This window comes from Botrytis sinoallii (genome assembly GCF_014898435.1).
Source record: "Botrytis sinoallii strain Bc 23 chromosome Unknown BSIN_001, whole genome shotgun sequence".
NCBI lineage: Eukaryota > Fungi > Ascomycota > Leotiomycetes > Helotiales > Sclerotiniaceae > Botrytis > Botrytis sinoallii.
This window is the reverse complement of record NW_024066028.1, coordinates 4099623-4118924: the sequence shown is the minus strand read 5'-3', so window position 1 is coordinate 4118924 and position 19302 is coordinate 4099623. Positions and strand designations below refer to the sequence as shown.

Here is a 19302-nt window from a genome sequence, read left to right as displayed (position 1 = left end):
CTGCCTAACCACCAACCATCTCATCTACAACACTCGTCATCTCTCAATCATTCAGACGTCGTAGATGCAGCGATGAATGAACACTGGTTTCTTGTACCTGAAAGAACTACGCTGCCTTGAGTTTGGAACGCTCATGGTGGATATTGGGTTCTCGATGGGTTCCATGCATGAAGCTTTTGTTCTTAGTCTTGTACTCTTCGATGTCATCGACTCCTTATACTGGTTGGGCTCGGTTTTGCACAGGATCATACTTATGTTGGTAAAATGCTCTCCTCTCTCTGGTGTCTCTTTTCAAGATTGTTTACTCGGTGCGGCTCATTGCCACCAAAATTTCGGTGAGGCTTCACGCATTTCAGGCCTGAAAAGGTTCATTCGAAATTCTACAATGAGCAGCGGCGACTGCTATGTGTACTGCCACCATGGATTGGTGTATTCTCAAAGAAAACAGAAAAGCTCAAAAAAAATTGATAACAAAAAACAATCACAAAAAAAAAGCTTACCCTCACCTCTCTCTTGATCTCGACCTTGTCACTTCATATTCTTTGGCTTTCGATCCTTGGCCATACCTCTCCTGGACTTTTCCGGAACTTATCTAACCCCAGCATGACACCTGTTGGTCTAACCATCTCTCTATTTCGAAGACCTTCCAACGTTCGTCATCAGCGAAATCCTATTGAGAGTCCTCTGACCACATGACTCCGTCTTCGTATAACCAAGTTTCTTGACATTGTCATGCAGCTTTATCGGTTTGAATACCCCTCGGAATTTTGACGCCAAAGATTTTCCACGGAGAACCTTACCACCTAACTTATCCTTCGATATCATAACCCTTCTCGATATCGATTTACTTTTAACTTACGCACTCGTTTGCCTGCGATGTGCATTACTCATATCGGATTTTCGCGCCAACGTCTATCCACCTAAATACAACCACCATAACCAAATAACTTTCGACATTAGCATCTCTAGAAATGTCGATGATGGCCATTACGCCTTCATTAATATTAGCTTCCCTTCAGGCACTCCTTCACCACCAGGATTCTTGGGAATTTTACCTTCTCTTAACTTCGCACCATCGACACCTTTTCGATTTATGCACCAGCTCAAACGATGACGAGATCATTCTTCGTATCGAGAGCTTACTACCTTATTGACATTAACATCTTTCAGCAATGTCTATGATGGCCATTACGCCTTCATTAATATTACCCTTCGGACACTCCACCACCACCAGGATCAATGTGAGTATTACCACCCCTCTTGAATTCGCAACATCGAAGCTTTCCCGTTCACGCACTTGTGACAATGCTGACAAGTTCTTTCATAGTGCCTAACCCTTATCTGCATTTGTTTCAACAATTTCAACATCATCATCTCACCTCAGTGCTGGCACTGGGGCAAGAGACACGGACTGAATCTCATGAAGACAGTCCAGGAAAGAAACCCCTCCACTCTCAAAAACTAATTCCTTGTTTCTTCATACTGCGGCGGCGATCTAGTAAAGTACCCCCAGCAGCACTCGGATCTTTTCAGCTTTCACACAGCGGCGGCGATCCTTTGTTCCCTCGCACCAACTCAGTTCGTCCACAATAGGATGGTATCTCAGAATTTTTCCTTCACCAGCGGCAGCGATCTAGTAAAGTACCTCCGCACCCATTCATTCGGCTTCGTCCTGAAAAGGACTGCACCTTTCCGGTCTATCGACGTCCCACAATTAACGGTTCCACCATGATCAAATCACTGGTGTCGAAAAGTACCACAGACACACGAAACAATCACAAAAAAACTTCAAAAGAGAAAACCCTCAAAAAAAAAAAACAGTGCGCCCTCTCTCGCCGGTCTGGTATCAAGCTCACCTTTCAACTCATACGTTCTTGATACCCACCTGGATTTCGACCCATCTAACCTTCCTCCGAAACTTCCACTTCATCGATTCTCACCAGTTCATGTCCACATCGACAGGTAGTGACGACTACAACGGACATGTATCTCGGTATCGATACCTCAGAATTCCTCTCTCTTCTCTTTCACTCCCTTCTCCTCCGCATCAGCAATCGCTGAGACCTCTTTTACCAACTCCGCTTGCTTCATCATAGACTGACTGCATCAAATTCTCTGCGACAAAATCACCACGTGCAGCAGATCAGTCATTGTCTAGATGGGAGATCAAGCATGAGAGGTCAACCTTGAAGGAAAGAAAGAGAACAAAAAAAAGAAAGACATCAGAATGCAAGAAAGTACCTGTAGATAGTCAGCAGTAGATAGTTCCATTTGAGGCACGTCCGCCCCAGATGCGTCTGATTTTTTTTTCCTAGGTTCGGAAGCGCGAAAACCCACATATGTGTTGCAACGCTTGGGAAGGAACCCAGGTTAGTTCCCGTATGATGAGGGTGGAGGACATGCTCGAGTAGATGATTGGGCGTGTTTTGAGTTCTTTGTTTTTGATGCTTTTTACTTGGTGTATGGTGGTGGAGCTCTAGTTGTTTGAATAGATTTTTGATATGGTCGATGGTATTCAAGAAGCAGCATGTTGCTATTGAAAGGGAGTTAACATGATTGGGAAGAATTACGAACAAAACATAGGAGCAAGATCGAGATAGTCAGAACCCGGAGAGGCCAGGAAACCTTGGGAGTGGCTCTCCCAAGGTGGATTCAGCTCTAATGGGAGGAAGTGATTTGCGCTTTGTTTCTGTCTGGATATAGGATCTGGAGTTTGGGAGTTGGAGATGAGAAGTTCAGGTAGATACCCTTTTGTTCTGATGGTTTTCCAGAACGGTTTATGAAAATGGAGATTTTACAAATTACTTGTTTGCTTTGATTGTGACTGTGATTGATGTGCTTGTGAATTGTAATTATGCTGGTGGTATATAACGAAAAATTAACTTCAAAGCCAGGGTTACTGAGTGCTGAACTGAAAGAAGGCCTATACAGGTACTCGAAGCATACCTCCTTCATGGTTCAAAATTAAAAAGGTGACATGGCAACTTGCCAAAAGACACTCAACGTGTGCTCATCTTGCATATTCGCTGCACAAGATCCCCGAGTTTCTAAAGTGAAGTCGCCAAATTGAAAGACAATGAACGCAAATCAAGGGAAAACAATTATTCATTATTCATTAACTCATTAATCATTACCCGTTAGCCATACACTCGTTCCACGATCACAATCCATACGCAAGTTCATCGTAGGAGGAGCGAAGGAATTCGTTCCTTCGATCTCTGATCCCTCTTCCTCTTCCTCCTCCTCCTCGTCATCATCATCATGATCAACGCGTGATCTCATCGATCTCTTTTCTAACCTCCGGTTACACCCAGAGATGCTTATCACCTTCTCGCACTCAAATATCCGGGAGCTTGACTTTTTTTCTCATAACACTACATGAACGAGGTTAATCGGCCGGTTTCGAGGACGTAGTCCTATATCCGTTCTCAAGGCTCTCTTCAAAGAGAATTCACATCGCCTAGGAGCATCCTGCTACTACAGGCACGATCTGGTTGGCCCTTCTCATCACTTCCTTGTCGTGTCTACGTCATCGTGGCCTGGCGGAGTTTCTTTCGATTATTGATCGTTCGAAGTGTGTGCCGACGTTTCAACATCCAGCAAAGTCTCAACGAAGCCACGTTTGCCTCGGAGGTTCGAGTCCGAGTGAAAAGCGGAAACTTTTTTAGGCTAGAATCTGGATGTCCAGACCCTTTAAGCATTGCACGCCGTTTTGATGTTCAGCAAAGTCCGAATTGGCTTCGGCGATCCTCGTGAGTCCTATGTACGTTTATTCAAGGCAGTTCTTCTGTGATCGATTCCATGGCAGTCCTCATATATGGTATACAGAGCTTGAATCCATTGATCAAGTGCTGTCTCAGCCGCGGATATCACGTGTGAATCACGTGAACCCGCTCGCAGACCCTTTCGAATCGATTCGTAAGCCTCGATCATAAGCAGGATCTCTAAGCTTGATGCTTTGTTTTCTTGTTCCGTCGTATGATGATCTTGCTGGAGTGATGTTGATAACTTGCTTGTCAGGAGATTCAAGCAAATCTGTAGGCTAATATCCTGGTCCGATGAAGATGTCTTGTCTAATGGCTCGCATGTTGGGGATGCTGCGTTCTCGGTCCCGAATTTGTTATTCTTTTCATCCCCTTTGAATATTAAACTATGCGGCGAACCTCTTCCATCGGATCCAACCAGAGTTTCGCAATCCGAGGCTTCAGATGGTGATGTCGCATTACGTCTGCAAAGATCCCGCAGACTCTCTTGAGATTTTATTTTCCTTAATGTTCTCTTGACCGGAATGACAGGTAGATCGAGGTTCCAAGAAGAGGATATACGTCGTCGCGGTAATGTTTTCTGATATTGGTTGGCAAGCCATTCTGAAGAGTTGTGTTCCATCGCTTTCTTTTCCAATTGGCCAATGAAGAAGACCGGGGTTTTAGCTCTCTTTCGTAAGGTCTCCATCTTACTGGTAGTACTGCGTTCGTCGGAAGAATATATACTAATCGAATAATTCGAAGGTACACGACGAATGCGATAATTATTAATGTCGGTTTTATGTTGAACTTGGGGTGGATATCTTGGAGATTGTATACTCATCCGTAATTGAGCTGGTGAATAAAAGTTTTGTTCATGTTCTTTCTCTGTCAGATCCAAGTCTCGACCCGCACAAGTAATGGCTACGTCATTGTTGCCATTGTCATCACCAATTGCTTCATTCTCTTCTTGTATTAAATTTAAACAGGGTTGTCCTCTGAAGTCTGACGCTGTCACAACTTCACCGAATAGACAACGAGGAGGAAGCTGATCCCTAGGTAGATCATTGAATGTAACTTGTTTTTGTGAACGTTTTGCTTTTTGGAATTCTGTTGGTTTCGAATCTTCGGAGCTTTTCTTGAGGCCTAAAGAGCCTAGAATACTGGTAAACGACCTCATAATGAAGGGGCTTGATTGTTGGTGTTTCTCGCTTCTTAGTTGCACAACCACAGCATAGAAATCTTGGTTTGACAACAATCAACTTACAACAAAGAGCTTTCCTCGATAGTGGGGAACTTCGATGCATTATATGTGTTAATTGTTATTCTTCTGACTTCAGAGCCGAGTAGGGGGATCAACGAGTTATACCATCAGATGATATGACATGGCATTTGAGCTTTGATATTGTGAGAGTGAGAGTGAGAGTGAGAGTTTGAGAGTGAGAGTAAGAATTGAGAAGGCTGGCCGTGGCGCAACCATTTCGTCGAATGAAACTAGAAATTAGTGTACATTGTGCTATTTTGTTGCAGCATCTATATGAACTTACATGCAAAGAAAAATGTTGCGAGTATCTTTTAACCTGGACATTATTTTCTCGACCATTCATCTTAACGGCCACAATGCACTTTTGCGTTTTGGTGGCTGATTGATGCTTTGCGGTATGGTCTTTCTTCGCCGATTAGACCTGCTTACAGTTCAAATACCAACTTTAATCATGGGCAAGTTCGTCGAGCGTAATTTCTATATGATGAGAAAAAAGGCACAGACTCACCATTTCAACAGAATCCATTGAGATGGCGCAAATTTTCAAGGAGCAAAGAAAAGTAAAAGGATGTTTAAGGCTGGAAAAGAGTTGAAAGTAACAGAAGATGGGGAATTACAGTTCTTATCATACTTCTTGATGCGATGTAGTGCTCAACTACCGAGACTAGCAGTGCCTGTATGTATCCACCCCGAGCCACCATCATTTTATTTTTGCAACACGATATTAAACACAACTCGCCAGGCCACTGATGAATGAGAGTATTCTGCTTAATTGTCTTTTTATGACATACTCGAGTTGCGAATCCTCCCTTTTCGACAAAGCCATCCATCATGAGATTCACGAATTCGTCAGACAATAAGAAACTCGGATTTCAGAATAGCTTTGAAACCATTGTCTTTAGAACTTTAAGGCTCCATGCAAATCTCAACTCTACACCAAGTAATCAGATTATAGACTTTTATCAAGATTAAATGATATTTAGATTACTATGATCTTTCGCACTTAAAAAAGAGTCTTACAAATTCGCACCCACTGTTGGGACTTGACATTGACCATCGACGGCTTGCCGGCTTTAAATCACGGCACGATACGAGCTTAAATGGTTCAGATTTCTACATCAGGACAATCGTAACACCTCAAATCACGATAAATATGCCCCAAACTTAAGACCTTCTGCTTATCTCGTATGCTTTGTGCTGGGCGTGAAGTAAGCACATCTGCCAACACACGTGGAATGGATGGGACGAAAGAAGCCGGTCTATGCACAAAATTCTCGACACCAGAAAAGTCTACTCGACATGCTGAGTAGAACCTTGGAAGAGTTAATGGTATAACCTCCAAAAGAGAAGCTAAGATTAAGGTAAGACGGTACCTCACTAATGCTTTTGCGCTGCTCTTGATTGCTGCACTCTAGGTCTCATGGAATTCAATGTAGGGTTCTAGCACGCAAAAAACGGCATTGTAGACACGCCTTTTTTAAACTAAGAAAGTCAATCTACACCTTCACTGACAGGGCTGAAAAGAATATCACGGGGGCATCATTATGTGAGACCAAATTTCACACTAAATGCGGGGTCTTTCAGCTCCAACCACGGCTTAGGTCATGAAAGAGCGATTTTTCACGCGAGAGAAACCTCAGAACCTATCGCCGTGCTCAAGTTCTTTCGACACAAACCCTCGATCGTTGTATCTGGACCCAGCAATATGTCTTCGAGTATCGAAAGGATTGCGTCTGGACACAGCATGTTCCGGGGGTCCTGGGCGCGCGATGACCCTAAGCAAATGATGACGGTTGCCATGGCCCTTCCATCCTCCCCATTTACGGGACATTCTTGTTTGGTATTAGTCTTGGGACATAATTGGTGTTGATCAATGGTTATCTACTGCCCTTTATTACATACATTCCTGAAGTGGAAAAGAGTGTATGAATTACACGCCGGTGCCACACATGACAAATTTCAACTCCGCTTTCTACCATCAAATAACCATATTAGAGATTCATTTTTCCTCGTGTTTTGTTTTGTTCACTAATATAGCCCTACCTAATCTCATAATTATCAAAATCATGGAAGAACGTATAGAAGGAGTTCCCAAATTGCTACCTTCTGAAATCGTTGCTCGTTTCCCTCTTGGCTATTTCCTTGAGAATATTGCCGTACGGTCAAATGGAACGCTTCTCGTCACGAATATGATTGTTGGCCAGATATTCTATGTTGATCCCAGACATAACGATCCCTAGTCTACTATTCAGTTGATACATGATTTCAATGCTGCCGAAGCACCTCCTGAGGACGATGAAGAAACTGGTATCTATGGCTCAAAGAATCACGCAGAAGCGATTATAGAGCATCCGAAAATTGCTGATTTATTTTATGCGTTCTCTGGTGTGCATGGGAAAGCTGATACTTGGGCTGTATACTCCTTGGACTTCCGTGGCTTCGATCCGTCTCGCGGAGCAGCTACAACCATGGTGGAAAGCTCGCGAACATACCTGGAGCAGGATGGCTCAATGGTGCTACGATGATTCCTAAGACGTCGACTCTATTGATCGCTGAATCCCAGCAATGTAAAATCTTTGCGTTCGGTTAACAAACAAAAAAGTTTCGATCTGGATTGAGGATGAGAGATTAGGCAAGGTCACAACTCAACCACCATGGCCTGCATTCAACGGCCTAGAGTACTTTAGAGGCCAGATTTTCGGAACGGTTACTGATCGTGGGACACTCGTGAAAATGCAAGTAGATGAAACTGGCGAGTACAAGAGCGGTAGTCTGGAGGTTGTAGTCAATCAGTTTATCGGGGATGATTTTGCATTCAATTGTGAAGGGAGCGCTTATGTAGCTACAAACCCGGCACATACAGTTTTGAAGTTTGTCCAAATTGTGACTGGGCCACAAAAGGGGGAAAGGCTCAAGATTTTAGGTGGACTAGATAAAAAAGAGACTGCTGGTCCGACTGCTTTAGCTTTCGAGAGAGGGGAAGATGATAGTGACTGCATCTATGTAGTGACATGCGGTGGAGTCGTGAATCCAACTGGTGATAATGGACCAGGGCAAGCATTAATTGCTAAAGTTCGTGTTGGAGTGAGAGGTGAGGCATGTTAGACTTCGAATGAGTGTTAGAAGTCTATTACAGTACCCAGACATACAGCATCTGAGACTCATCTTGTAAATTATCATCAACTATACTATGCGTCTTCATGTCGTATATTTGCAAACACGAGTACACTTGCAGATGCCACTACCGGGGTTGCTCCACTTCATTCCTAAATTAATGTTGTCGAAACCTTCACAACTCACCAAGACACAAAACTGGGAAACTAAAACTGCTCGCTACACTTCTCCTTTGACTAAAACTTTAGATCAAACGAAGAAAGCCAGCTTCAAGCAGCACATGCAATCTTCTTTAATTACCTCAGCTTTGCTTCCAAGAGATATATTTCCAGCTTCTACCGACTTTCCTTGAGCCATTTCTCGGGCTGAATCTATTCCAAAGCACAACATCCAGATAATCTTAATTTTTCAGCTCAAACCCCAGCAATTATTCAACGTCGAAATGGCAAAAATCAAAGGGAAATTATTCGAAATTGATGTATCTGCAAGAGCTATTGAACTGCTGCACTTTATCTCATATGACTGGATCATTTTTTCATCACCCACACACAAGAAATTATTGAGGTGAATATCCCTTTAACGTGACTATGAAGCTGCATATGTTTTGACCGTTTAACATTGAACAGCTGACCTCGGTACGTACCCGGTTAAGGTTACCCGACGTTCATCCGTGTGTAACTTTGCAAATACTGACTTAAAAAGGCGATTCACTGCACTCGCGAGAGTAAACCCCGAACTCTACATTATACTCATCTCCGATGTAGTTGTAATATTGAAAAGAACTATTGGAAGAAATTATTGACCGTTTCCCTCTTCTACAGGATGTATTTGAGAAACAGTCAGGTGGTTGTAAAACCTTGGCGAATTTGTCAGGCACGCGAGGCGCCTCACGCGCATTTCATCATGACATTACCTGAAAACATTTAGACGCGCGCGTTCTTTCGATCTTGACTGTCTCAAAAATGATCCGATCCGGTGCTACCTTTTGTATCCTTGGTGTTGGTCATATCCAACGTCAGGATTAAGTTTGGCGTTAATATCCGTTATGCTTAGCATTGACGCCTGCTGATCATGGGGGTTTGTCGCCATAATTATCTACATGGGTTCATATTACGGCTTTGTTAGTGCCCCCCTATTCACTCAAAAAAGCTCACTTACCCCAGACGCCAATATCCATGCGAAGGAACCTACAAGAAATTGTTTAATATTGAAATGTTGGAATTCGGTATCTCGGGTTATTGAGTATCATGGACGAGATCAAGAAAGGGAAATGATATCACCTCTACAGAGGCCGTGTTCCCATATAAAGTATGAGCCTGGGCCCAAAAGGTACAGTTACGGAAATCTCTCAACATTCTTTCCAAGCGGACACCAAACCTCTGCTTCTATCTATTTTTTTCGTTGGCGCCATGTCCTACCGCCTTTCCCTCTTCGGAGGATCACAATTAGCATCGTTGTTTCTTTGCATCTTCGTCTTTACAAACTTAGTGAACTCTTCTGCACCAAAAGACTTCAAATATCCCATTCAGAACCGATTTCCCTCCAGACAGGACGCCAGTGCTGTTCCAAGCTGGCAAAAATATGTCAGAGCTCCTTCCTCCAATATTATCTCACCTCAAAGCATTGTTAATACCTCCGGAGATGTCAACAATCCTAATGCTCTCCTTCGACAAGGTGGTGGGGTTACCACATTAACTAGAGCTAATGGATCAAATGACGTTCCTTCTATTATTGTTGACTTTGGACAAAACACTGTGGGATACTTGAGCATCAACTTTGCTGGTGCTTCAGAAACTTCCCCCGGTATTCGACTTGCTTTCTCCGAAACTTTGACATATCTTTCCAATATTAGTGACTTTTCACGATCAAACAGTGTTAGTGTACTCCAAAGCTATTTAAATTATAGCTTATTTTGACAGTATATCAGGGCCAGACAATCACTCCAGGTTCTGACCAGGTACGATATTCACTATGCTTCTCTATGCCCGCTACCTGTTTCTAACCACAGACTATTCAGATTGCTGTTGGTAGCCAACCTTATACCTGGACCGAAATGTACGGGTGTCAACATGGTACACAAGTGTGTGCCGATGGCCTTCATGGTTTCCGTTACGTAAAGATCTATCTCGATGCATTAGCCGCAGATGCACCATATACAGCTCCATACGGAAAGGTATCCATCGATTACTTGAGTTTGAAATTTTCAGGTGTTCATGGTACCCCAAACACTTTCACCGGCTGGTTCGAAAGTTCTGATGAGGATTTTAATCAATGGTGGTATGATGGTGTATACACTAATGACATCGCAACCGACATTTTTCAACAAAATTCTAGCGACCCCCGAGATGCCTTCAGTCCAACTCTTGATGGCAAATTAGTTCTCTTGGACGGAGCAAAGAGAGATAGAGATCCCTACGTTGGTGATGTTGCTGTTGCTGGAAAGACGTTGTTCCTGTCGCATGATGCACCCGAGGCATCTCGTAATATTCTTGCTGATTTAGGAGATCATCAACGTGCTGATGGATGGATTCCTCCTGCATCGATGTAAGGGATCATCTCAATCGTTACTCGTGGTTGTAATACTTACATTTTTTTAATAGTGGCAGCTATGATCTTCACCTCCTCGATTATCCATTGTGGTGGATTGTCAGCAGCTATGATTTATTGATGTACACCGGCGACAACAATTACATCACAAAATATTACCCCAACATCGTCAAAGTCCTGGACGTATTCTACCCATCTGTCACAGACAACGGCACAAACCTCATCTGGAAAGGAGTCGGTATTTCAGGAAGTTATGGAGATTATGCATTCCTTCCTCGTTTTGGTCCAGTCACGTATTACAGCGCCCTTTATGTCCTTGCACTCGAGAACGCTGCTGTAATTGCCAAATCTCAAGGTCAATCTTCCGATGCTTCTCGCTGGCTCGCTCGAGCTAAAGTTGTATCTGATGCACTCAATTCCAATAACTTCGACAATTCAGTCGGAGCATTCTTCGACGGACAAGGACCTCCCTGTGTCGGCGGAGAATTTTGCAAAACCCACTCTCAGGATGGAAATTCCATATCTATCCTCGCAGGAGTTACCAATTCCTCCCGCTCCAATTCTATTCTCAATTACCTCAATACCGCCAATAAGCGCTTTTACGGCAATTCATTTTATGACAACGACGTTCTGCAAGCAGACTTCTCGCAGCGTGTCTATGCATTTATTTCTTTCTTCGAAATATCTGCTCGATTCAAGACCAACCTCGTAGCAAGCGCCTTTGATGAAATCAGAAGATTATATGGTTGGATGGCCAATAACGATCCCAAAGTTACCATGTGGGAAGGTATTGGACCGAATGGAAGTGCATACGAACAAGGATTCACAAGTATGGCTCATGGATGGAGCACGGGTATTGTGCCTGCAATGAGTAATTACGTTTTGGGTGTTGTCCCTACTGGACCTGGATTTTCGACCTGGAGTATAAAACCATATCCGGGTGATCTTAAATGGGCTAAGGGTCAAATTCCTACTCCGAAGGGTCCAATCCATGTGGATTGGAGTATCAAGACCAATGGATGGTTTGTGTTGAGTATAACTGCCCCTGTTCGAACATCTGGGTCAGTGAGTCTACCGGTTCGATTTGGTACTGCTGCGAAACGTGATACTGCACTCGAAATCGATGTTGATGGGGAGGTTGCGTGGAATAATGGACCTAAAGCTTTCGATGCGCAATTAAATGGGGATGATGGATACATTACTTTGAGTTTGGCGGGTGGTGCTGTTCACAATATCACAGTGAAGGCTTAGTGATTGGGTTAGTGTTATTTCCTTTCTGTGTACTTATATTAGGAACGAAAGTTTGCGCGCATTCATATCAAGGTCTGGTTGGCTGGGTTAGGAGCAAGGATTTCAACCTTTATGGGGAGCATTATGGCACCATGAGCCATTTCGTTAATAGAGTTCTTGGGTATGGTAATCGGCATGGGCATTAATTTATCAATAGACATTCAGATTATTATAATAAGAGCCTTTGCACGATATCTATTTACCCCAGTAGTAACACCGTATATAATATATCACGGATCGGCGACTATTCCGTGCTAACCAGGGTGGTGTTCGGAACATGGGCTCGGATATCTTACAACGATCACACAGAGGAGAAGATCATATCCTGTTTCGGTACATCCCCAGATTTTAACCAAAATTAAACACCAGCACGGAGGAGAGTTTCTAAATTTGAGTTTATTGAGTGCTAGCTAATTGCGGATAAAGCGGGATCATACTTTATTGCCGAGATTTACGAAGTAGTACTCCTTTCATTCTATTTTTCTAAAACCACGAACATACCCATCGTCTTCCGATAGAATCAAAACATTAATAATTCTTTTGCAGAAAAATCGCAGACCTTTTAAACATGCGCCAATCCAAGACCCGTAAATGAACATTCCTCATCATAAACCCTCTTTTTATTCTTCCCATCCATTCCCACTCTATACACCGCACCACCCAAATCCGTCAAATAAACGTGTTTATTAACCGTATCAAGTTTCAATCCAATCGCTTCATGCAATTGTCTCGTCAAGATTTGATACTCGTTCTTCTCTTCGCTATCATCCTCTAGTGCTTTCAATGAATTTTCCCCAAGCTTTGCTGCGTTCAGACTGTTTCCTCGAGGAGGATCTCCTCTATCAGTCCAATACAATGTCTGTGTATCTTCGTCTATCTCAAGATCAATAGGTTCAGGTAGTTCTTGAAACAATAACTCGATATCTTTTCTAGTGGAAGCATTTTGGCCCGCAGGCATCTGTATATTGGCGCGGAAGATCCGACCTTTCCCACCTTTCGAAAATCCCTTTTGCGTCCAGTAGAATTTTCCTTCTTTGTTGTTTATGGAGATTCCCACACACCATTTGAGTTGATCTTTTGCATCCTCTGGATTTTGCCAATCGCCGGTTTGGATAATGGCTTCGTGTTCTGATCCGTCGAAGTTACATCTCATGACTCGTAAACCTTCGCGGTCACAGAAATATAGTTTGGAAGCGGCATGATCAATGATTAGTTGTTTAGGCGTGTGAACTGCTCCGGATGGAATCACAGTTTGGATGTCGCTTCCGTCGAGTTTGCATGATTGTACTGTGCCGTCGTTGGCTGTTGGGATGCCCATGCATGTCCAATATATACGACCGGTCTTCAGAGAAATGTCAAGACCGTCTGGAAGATGCTGGCCGGAGACTAGAGTTCGAAGTTGACGGCCATCAGGGGAACCGACTACGATTCGACCTGCGTTTAGGGTATCGGTCAGGGAATTAAGTCCAATATCTAGCATATATCTAGGACTGTTAGCTTCAGTCTCGTGGACTATGGGAGGAACAACTTACAAAGATGGAGCATGCAAATTCTCATGATGATCTTTTTCTTCGCCCTTGACTTTTGTTGTTTGTCCAGGGGGATACAGTCCTCCCTTCCCACTTTTAGCACCCAGCTTTCCCTCCTCCAAATAACTCTTCTTTAGAAAATCAACAGTATGCTCCGAAGGTAATCCCCTCTCCTTAATATAATGTTCTTCAATAAACGCGACCGTATCCAAGCCCACTCCATCTATCATAGCACAAGGGCCCATCCCCTTTCCACCCCAAACATCTCTACCCAAACCCTGTCCAATTCCTCTGGGGTACTAACCCCCTCTGCAAGAATCATCAAGCACTCTCTCTTAATACTCGCCCAAACACGATTAAACACAAACCCCGTACTCTCTCTCTTAGCAACAATAGGATGCATACCCACCTCCTTCAACCTCTCTACATACCACGGAAAGATTTCTTCCGCCGTCTCTCCATCCGTCATAAGTTCCACAATCTTATTATCCGGCGGCATCATATAATGCGTATTAAATATTCTCTTCTTCGTATCCCCACCCACCTTCTCTAGCATCTCCGAAGTCTTATAACTACTCGAATTACTAACCAACAGCGCATCTGACTCACACAGTTTCTCCAACTCGGCAAACGTATCAATCTTCAACTGCAACTTTTCTGGCACCGCTTCAATAACATTCCACGCTCCTTTTACCGCTTCGGCTAAGTCTCCATGAACGGTTACGGTGCCCGGAGACGAACATTGGATGGCGGATGCGTAGATGGACATGTTGTTTTCGATGTAGTGGAGCGCTGCGTTGCGCTGTTCGGGTGAAGGGTCGCGGATGCGTACGTCCCAACCTCCAGATGCCCATGTGCAGGCGATGCGACGGCCGAGAACACCACCACCTAGGACGGTTATGGGACGGTTTTTGGTGGTGGGAAGTGTGAAGGTCATTTTTGGGGTTTGGGGTAGTTGAGTCAAAAAAATTGTTGAAGGGTTCAATGCGGAGGAAAATTCAATCGGAATGACTTTGGGGGAAATTCTTGATGAGATTAGGATAGGTTTACTGTCAATGTTTGTGTTAATGTATGTATCAGTATTTCTCTATCAAACATGTAAGCAAATCTTTATATATGAAAAGCCGTCTACAAATCACATAAAATCCACAACCCACGCACCCTCACATCCCTTCCGAACATTCCACACTCCTCGGTATGATGTCAGGGCCAGTGACGGAAGGGAAAACTAAATGTATCTATTACAATCCCATCAAACTACTTGTCTGGGCCTCGGTCAAGCTATCTGAAGCTAACGCATAACTAATGTGGGTCGTTCCGGCCGTATCTAAAGGCAACTAGTTCGAGGTCTGGCCAACTGAGTGCTAGTCATCTTCATGCAGGATTTGTGAAATTCATGATTTCGAATCTTTTGCGTATTTTTTGCATCATACACATGCTCTGGATAAAGCTGAAGATTCTTTGTATTTGAGATTTAAACGTTGAAGAGAGGTCGAGGTTCGGATATACAGCGGAGGCGAACGGATGCTTAGTTTTCGACAGAGGTCGGAAGATTTAGCACGCTTCACGTACAATTTAAACTTTAATTCCAACAAGAACAAGAATAGTAAAATCTAGCCATATTTCCAATATGATACAATTAAAATGAAGCTAAAATGAGAAGACTTGGTCAGGCAATTTACTGACAGCTCTTGGTTTTTGCCAACCCAGCTCTACCAAGCTAGTTTTCATCGAGTCAACCAAACCCGGTGGTCCACACAGTAACACCTTACTATCATCGCTTGGTTCTGGAAAGCATTCTTTGACCATCTCCTTGGTCACATATCCTTTGGCCAGCTTCCAATTCTTTGACGGTTTGGATAACACATAATGTACTCTAAGGTTCTCAGGGTATTTCTTTGCGAAATTGTCCAACTGCTCGCGGAGTAAAATATCCTCTTCGCTGTTGTTACCATAAAGAAGAATAACAGATGTTTCATCCGTTGGGTCTTCACATATTGCTCGAATTAACTTGTTCGATGTTAGCTTAGGTTGTGTGTAGAAGAGTAGACATTGTTACCTGATACATCGGTGTAATTCCCGTTCCTCCTGCAATCATTCCCATCTTCTTCACCATTCCCTTTCGATATCTCATCGCACCTTTTGGTCCACGTACTTCAATCTCGTCTCCAACTTTGAGATGCTGGAGATATCTTCCAGTGAGAAGTCCATCCGGATACATTTTTATTACCAATCGAAGTTCCCCAGGATCGGAGTTATTAGAAACAGGTGTGTATGATCTACTGACGGCCTTCCCGTCGATTTCTGTTCGAATGCTAATATGCTGTCCAATAGGAAGGCCGATTATCATATCATCTTTTGGAAGTTTGAATATCAAACGATGAGTATTTGAAGACAATTTCTCCTTTTTGACCAAAGGCAACTTTTGATAATTATCAGGTTGTAGATATCCCTTGACTTTCGTGATTGGCTTGGCAATCTGGATAGATGGTTTGTAATGAGATGGGTATGAATATGGATTTTTGAAAGATCCCGATAATGCTTTTTCGAGATAAAGTCCCGCTCCCGCCGCAATAGACAGGGTAGCAATACTCGAAATAAGCACACCTTTCCAAAACCCTCCATGTTGTGCATGAAGCCACCCGATTTTTGGTGACCTCGAGTAAATTTCATAGCCTAGGAAAAGCGCAGATCCAATTGAGAAAACCTTGAGCCCAGCCCTACCAGCGGTCATGAGCGGGGCTTCACTATTAAAGTCTTGATCTTCTGATTTGGCTTTCAAATCTGGTTTCGGCATCGGCAATCCTCTGTCTTCATCTTCCTCATCGGGTGCTCCTTCCAACCTTCCTATCAGAAATGATTCCATAGTTTCTCGCGCATCTGCTGAATGTCCAACATCTTCAAAAGCAACTGTAGAGTTCTTCCCTCCAACTTCGAGCAATGAATCCGCTCCACCAGGGTGATCTTCAAGGTATTTTGTTACATCGTAAACTTCAGAAATGTTAGCTTTTGATCGATAATGCGTCAAGGTAAAAACAAACTATTATGATGAATTATGAGCCATAGATCCGACTTTTTGTTATGTTTCTGAACTTCACTGAGGGAAAATTGCTTGCTTTCACTCATGATGATAATAATATGTTCTTAGTAGCTAGGCTAGAGCAAGTGCGATTGGGGATCTCTTCAAAAGACAACGAACAAGATTTTCAGTGCACGGAGATGGAAGAAGGAAGGAACTTCAAGGAAGAACTAAATCTCTGAAAGACCGAGGATGCAACTTTGACTTATCTCCGTCGACGCCACTGATTATTGATCCCGAGGTCACTTCAACTTATGCATATGTCGTATATGTGGAGATGACCTCAATGTGCAGCGGCGCTTTCATCAATCAATCGGAGTTTCCAGATTTGATGAGAATCGTAACCATCTTCTAGTAAATAATCAAAGACATATTAGCCAAGGCAAGATGGTTCCATGTTAACCATCAGAAAAGTCCCAGGAGTTTTTCAAACTAGTATGGAAGGATCGCCCTCGGAGACCCACCAGCCGATTAGCCGTCTATCTGCCGCTTGCCGTTCTGGATACTAACCCCTTTAAATAAGGCCGTATGGGCTTTGATCCAATTATTCCAAGGCTATTTGAGTTTCTTGATTGATTTTCACCACATCTGGGGACCCTGTAAGAATTGATGAAGAATATACCGAGGAACCGCGGTAAATATCTACCGGTAGTACCGCAAAAGATTTCATGTTAACAAATTATGACTTCATTGTCTGGAACCAAAATATGCATCTGAAATCAATTCTGTCGGTAAGTCCGCCTGGTTTATTTTTAGAATATATAGTTTATAACTTGACATTTATGTTCTGGAATTTTTAGCAAGTCAATATTCCATAAAGCGGGCAATTGAATCATCGAGTTCTCATATTCCTTTTCTAGCTTGACACTCGCCTTCCCCCCCCCCATTGACTTCGTTTTTCTCTTGTTTGTCTCCTTGTAAACAAAAGTATATAAAACCATGGTGGAGAAATCATTCTTCTTACTGGGACAGCCAGCGAAGACATCTCAAGCACTTGAAGTCGATCTTCAAAATACATTTGAGTTCCTGCAATACACTGTTGCTCAAAAGTTTTCAATTGCGGAACCATCAGGTAGGTCCGCAATATATGAACTAGCCATGCAAGGGTTAACCCACAAATAGGAATCTCGTTTCAAACGGATGAAAATGGAGTTCTTGATGATCTTGATAACTTCGTAGACGTATCTTCTCCAATCGGTATTCTGATTAACGGAAACCAAGTCAGAGATGTTCCCGGACCAACAGGCCTCCCCATTGCTGGAAGTTATTACGAAGTGTATCCCGACCATCTCGGAAATCACCAACGTTTGTTTGAACAATATGGACCAGTGTTCAAAACGACAGACATGGGTCGTACAACATATTATACCAACGATCCAAAGGTGGCCGATGTGTGTTTTGGAGAAGGAGGCTACTGGTCGAAAGTGATAAATTCCGATCATCCCCTTTATGGTATAAAAGATCCTATGGCAGGTGTCTTCCTATCAGATACGGATACCGAAGCATGGAAAGAAGCACATAAGTTCTTAGCACCGGCGCTTAGCCCCAAAGCCGTCAGGCATTACACACCTCAAATGCAAGACACAGCGGAACAGGCTTTTAAAGTCTTTGATGAGCTAGACAAGAAGGATGAAGCTTGGAACGTATATCAGTATATGTTCAAAATGGGTTCCACTGCGATTGGAAAACTAGCTTTGGGAATGGACATGCATCATTTTGACTCGATCGATGCACCTCTTCATGACCTCGTAAGGACTGTTGGCAAAAATTTGGAGCTCAACAAGAAAGTTTCGACAATGGGAGATTGGTATTCTCATATGCCATGGGGAGCACCGAAGCAATTGAAGGATAATAAAGCACACGTGAAAGAATTGATAGAAGAAGCTATCAGAAACGTCAAAGGTGGTGGAACAGAAGATTTGCCCATTCAAGATGCAGCTTTGAAGGCAACTTGTATTGTTGACTATTTAGTGAGAGCGACTGATGAGAAAGGCCACAAGCTTGCAGAAAAATACCGCAACAACGCGGCACTAGTAACTGTGGGAGCTGGATTTATCACTACGGCTTCACTTCTCAGCTGGCTACTATATAGCATTACTTCATACCCCGGTAATCAAGAGCGCTTGCTCCAGGAACTGGTTGACCATGATATCAAGAACGATACAGAGTGGACACCTGACCTTGCAAATTCACTGGAATTCCTCGGGATCCTCATCAAAGAAACACAACGTCTCCACAATCCATCTTATCAACCAGGTCGTACCGCTCTCGCAGATGTAATCATTCCTGGTGGTTATCGTATCCCAAAAGGCTCCATAATGATTATTGCCATTCACCATATTCACAACAATCCCAAGGTTTGGGACTCGCCAGCAGATTTCAATCCTGATCGTTGGAATACAGAAAAGGTCAAAAGTCGACACAAGACCTCCTATGTGCCATTTGCTGCTGGTCCTCGAATGTGTATCGGTTTCAATTTCGCATTGCAAGAAGTCAGAGTCATCCTTTCAATGTTGGTGTATAGATATGAGTTTGAAAAGATGGGTAATGAGCCAGTGGAATATGATCCAGAATTTCAACTGGTCCGTCCGAATAACTTCTACGTTAAAGCCAGAAGAAGAACGAGATGGCCAGAGAAGTCGAAGAAACCCACGAGTGCTGAATAGATGGCGCTTGTAAGCTGTAGACAAATTAGCAGAATATATAATTTCAAAATAGTAAGATATCCAAACTTTG

At 43.2% G+C, this 19302-nt stretch overlaps 6 protein-coding genes across 6 annotated transcripts; 3 read left to right on the top strand and 3 right to left on the bottom strand.

The window, feature by feature from the left end:
- Window positions 1-3759: 3759 nt before the first annotated feature.
- EAF02_000933 (uncharacterized protein) lies at window positions 3760-4923 on the bottom strand (the record flags this gene model as incomplete). The annotated part of the gene is made up of 1 exon (XM_038896981.1): window positions 3760-4923. The coding sequence occupies one exon, from the start codon at window positions 4921-4923 to the stop codon at window positions 3760-3762; it is 1164 nt and encodes a 387-aa protein (XP_038763840.1).
- A 2150-nt stretch (window positions 4924-7073) lies between these two features.
- On the top strand, window positions 7074-8112 carry EAF02_000932 (uncharacterized protein; the record flags this gene model as incomplete). Its single annotated transcript, XM_038896980.1, has 3 exons — window positions 7074-7202; window positions 7248-7520; window positions 7627-8112. 3 exons carry the CDS (start codon window positions 7074-7076, stop codon window positions 8110-8112), a joined length of 888 nt encoding a protein of 295 aa, XP_038763839.1.
- A 1418-nt stretch (window positions 8113-9530) lies between these two features.
- On the top strand, window positions 9531-11919 carry EAF02_000931 (uncharacterized protein; the record flags this gene model as incomplete). Its single annotated transcript, XM_038896979.1, has 4 exons — window positions 9531-9995; window positions 10049-10078; window positions 10139-10665; window positions 10722-11919. 4 exons carry the CDS (start codon window positions 9531-9533, stop codon window positions 11917-11919), a joined length of 2220 nt encoding a protein of 739 aa, XP_038763838.1.
- Window positions 11920-12520: 601 nt separating this feature from the next.
- On the bottom strand, window positions 12521-14424 carry EAF02_000930 (uncharacterized protein; the record flags this gene model as incomplete). The annotated part of the gene is made up of 3 exons (XM_038896978.1): window positions 12521-13448; window positions 13491-13765; window positions 13792-14424. 3 exons carry the CDS (start codon window positions 14422-14424, stop codon window positions 12521-12523), a joined length of 1836 nt encoding a protein of 611 aa, XP_038763837.1.
- Window positions 14425-15137: 713 nt separating this feature from the next.
- EAF02_000929 (uncharacterized protein) lies at window positions 15138-16613 on the bottom strand (the record flags this gene model as incomplete). Its single annotated transcript, XM_038896977.1, has 3 exons — window positions 15138-15497; window positions 15547-16478; window positions 16529-16613. The coding sequence occupies 3 exons, from the start codon at window positions 16611-16613 to the stop codon at window positions 15138-15140; spliced, it is 1377 nt and encodes a 458-aa protein (XP_038763836.1).
- An 892-nt stretch (window positions 16614-17505) lies between these two features.
- On the top strand, window positions 17506-19232 carry EAF02_000928 (uncharacterized protein; the record flags this gene model as incomplete). The annotated part of the gene is made up of 2 exons (XM_038896976.1): window positions 17506-17638; window positions 17689-19232. 2 exons carry the CDS (start codon window positions 17506-17508, stop codon window positions 19230-19232), a joined length of 1677 nt encoding a protein of 558 aa, XP_038763835.1.
- Window positions 19233-19302: the final 70 nt, after the last annotated feature.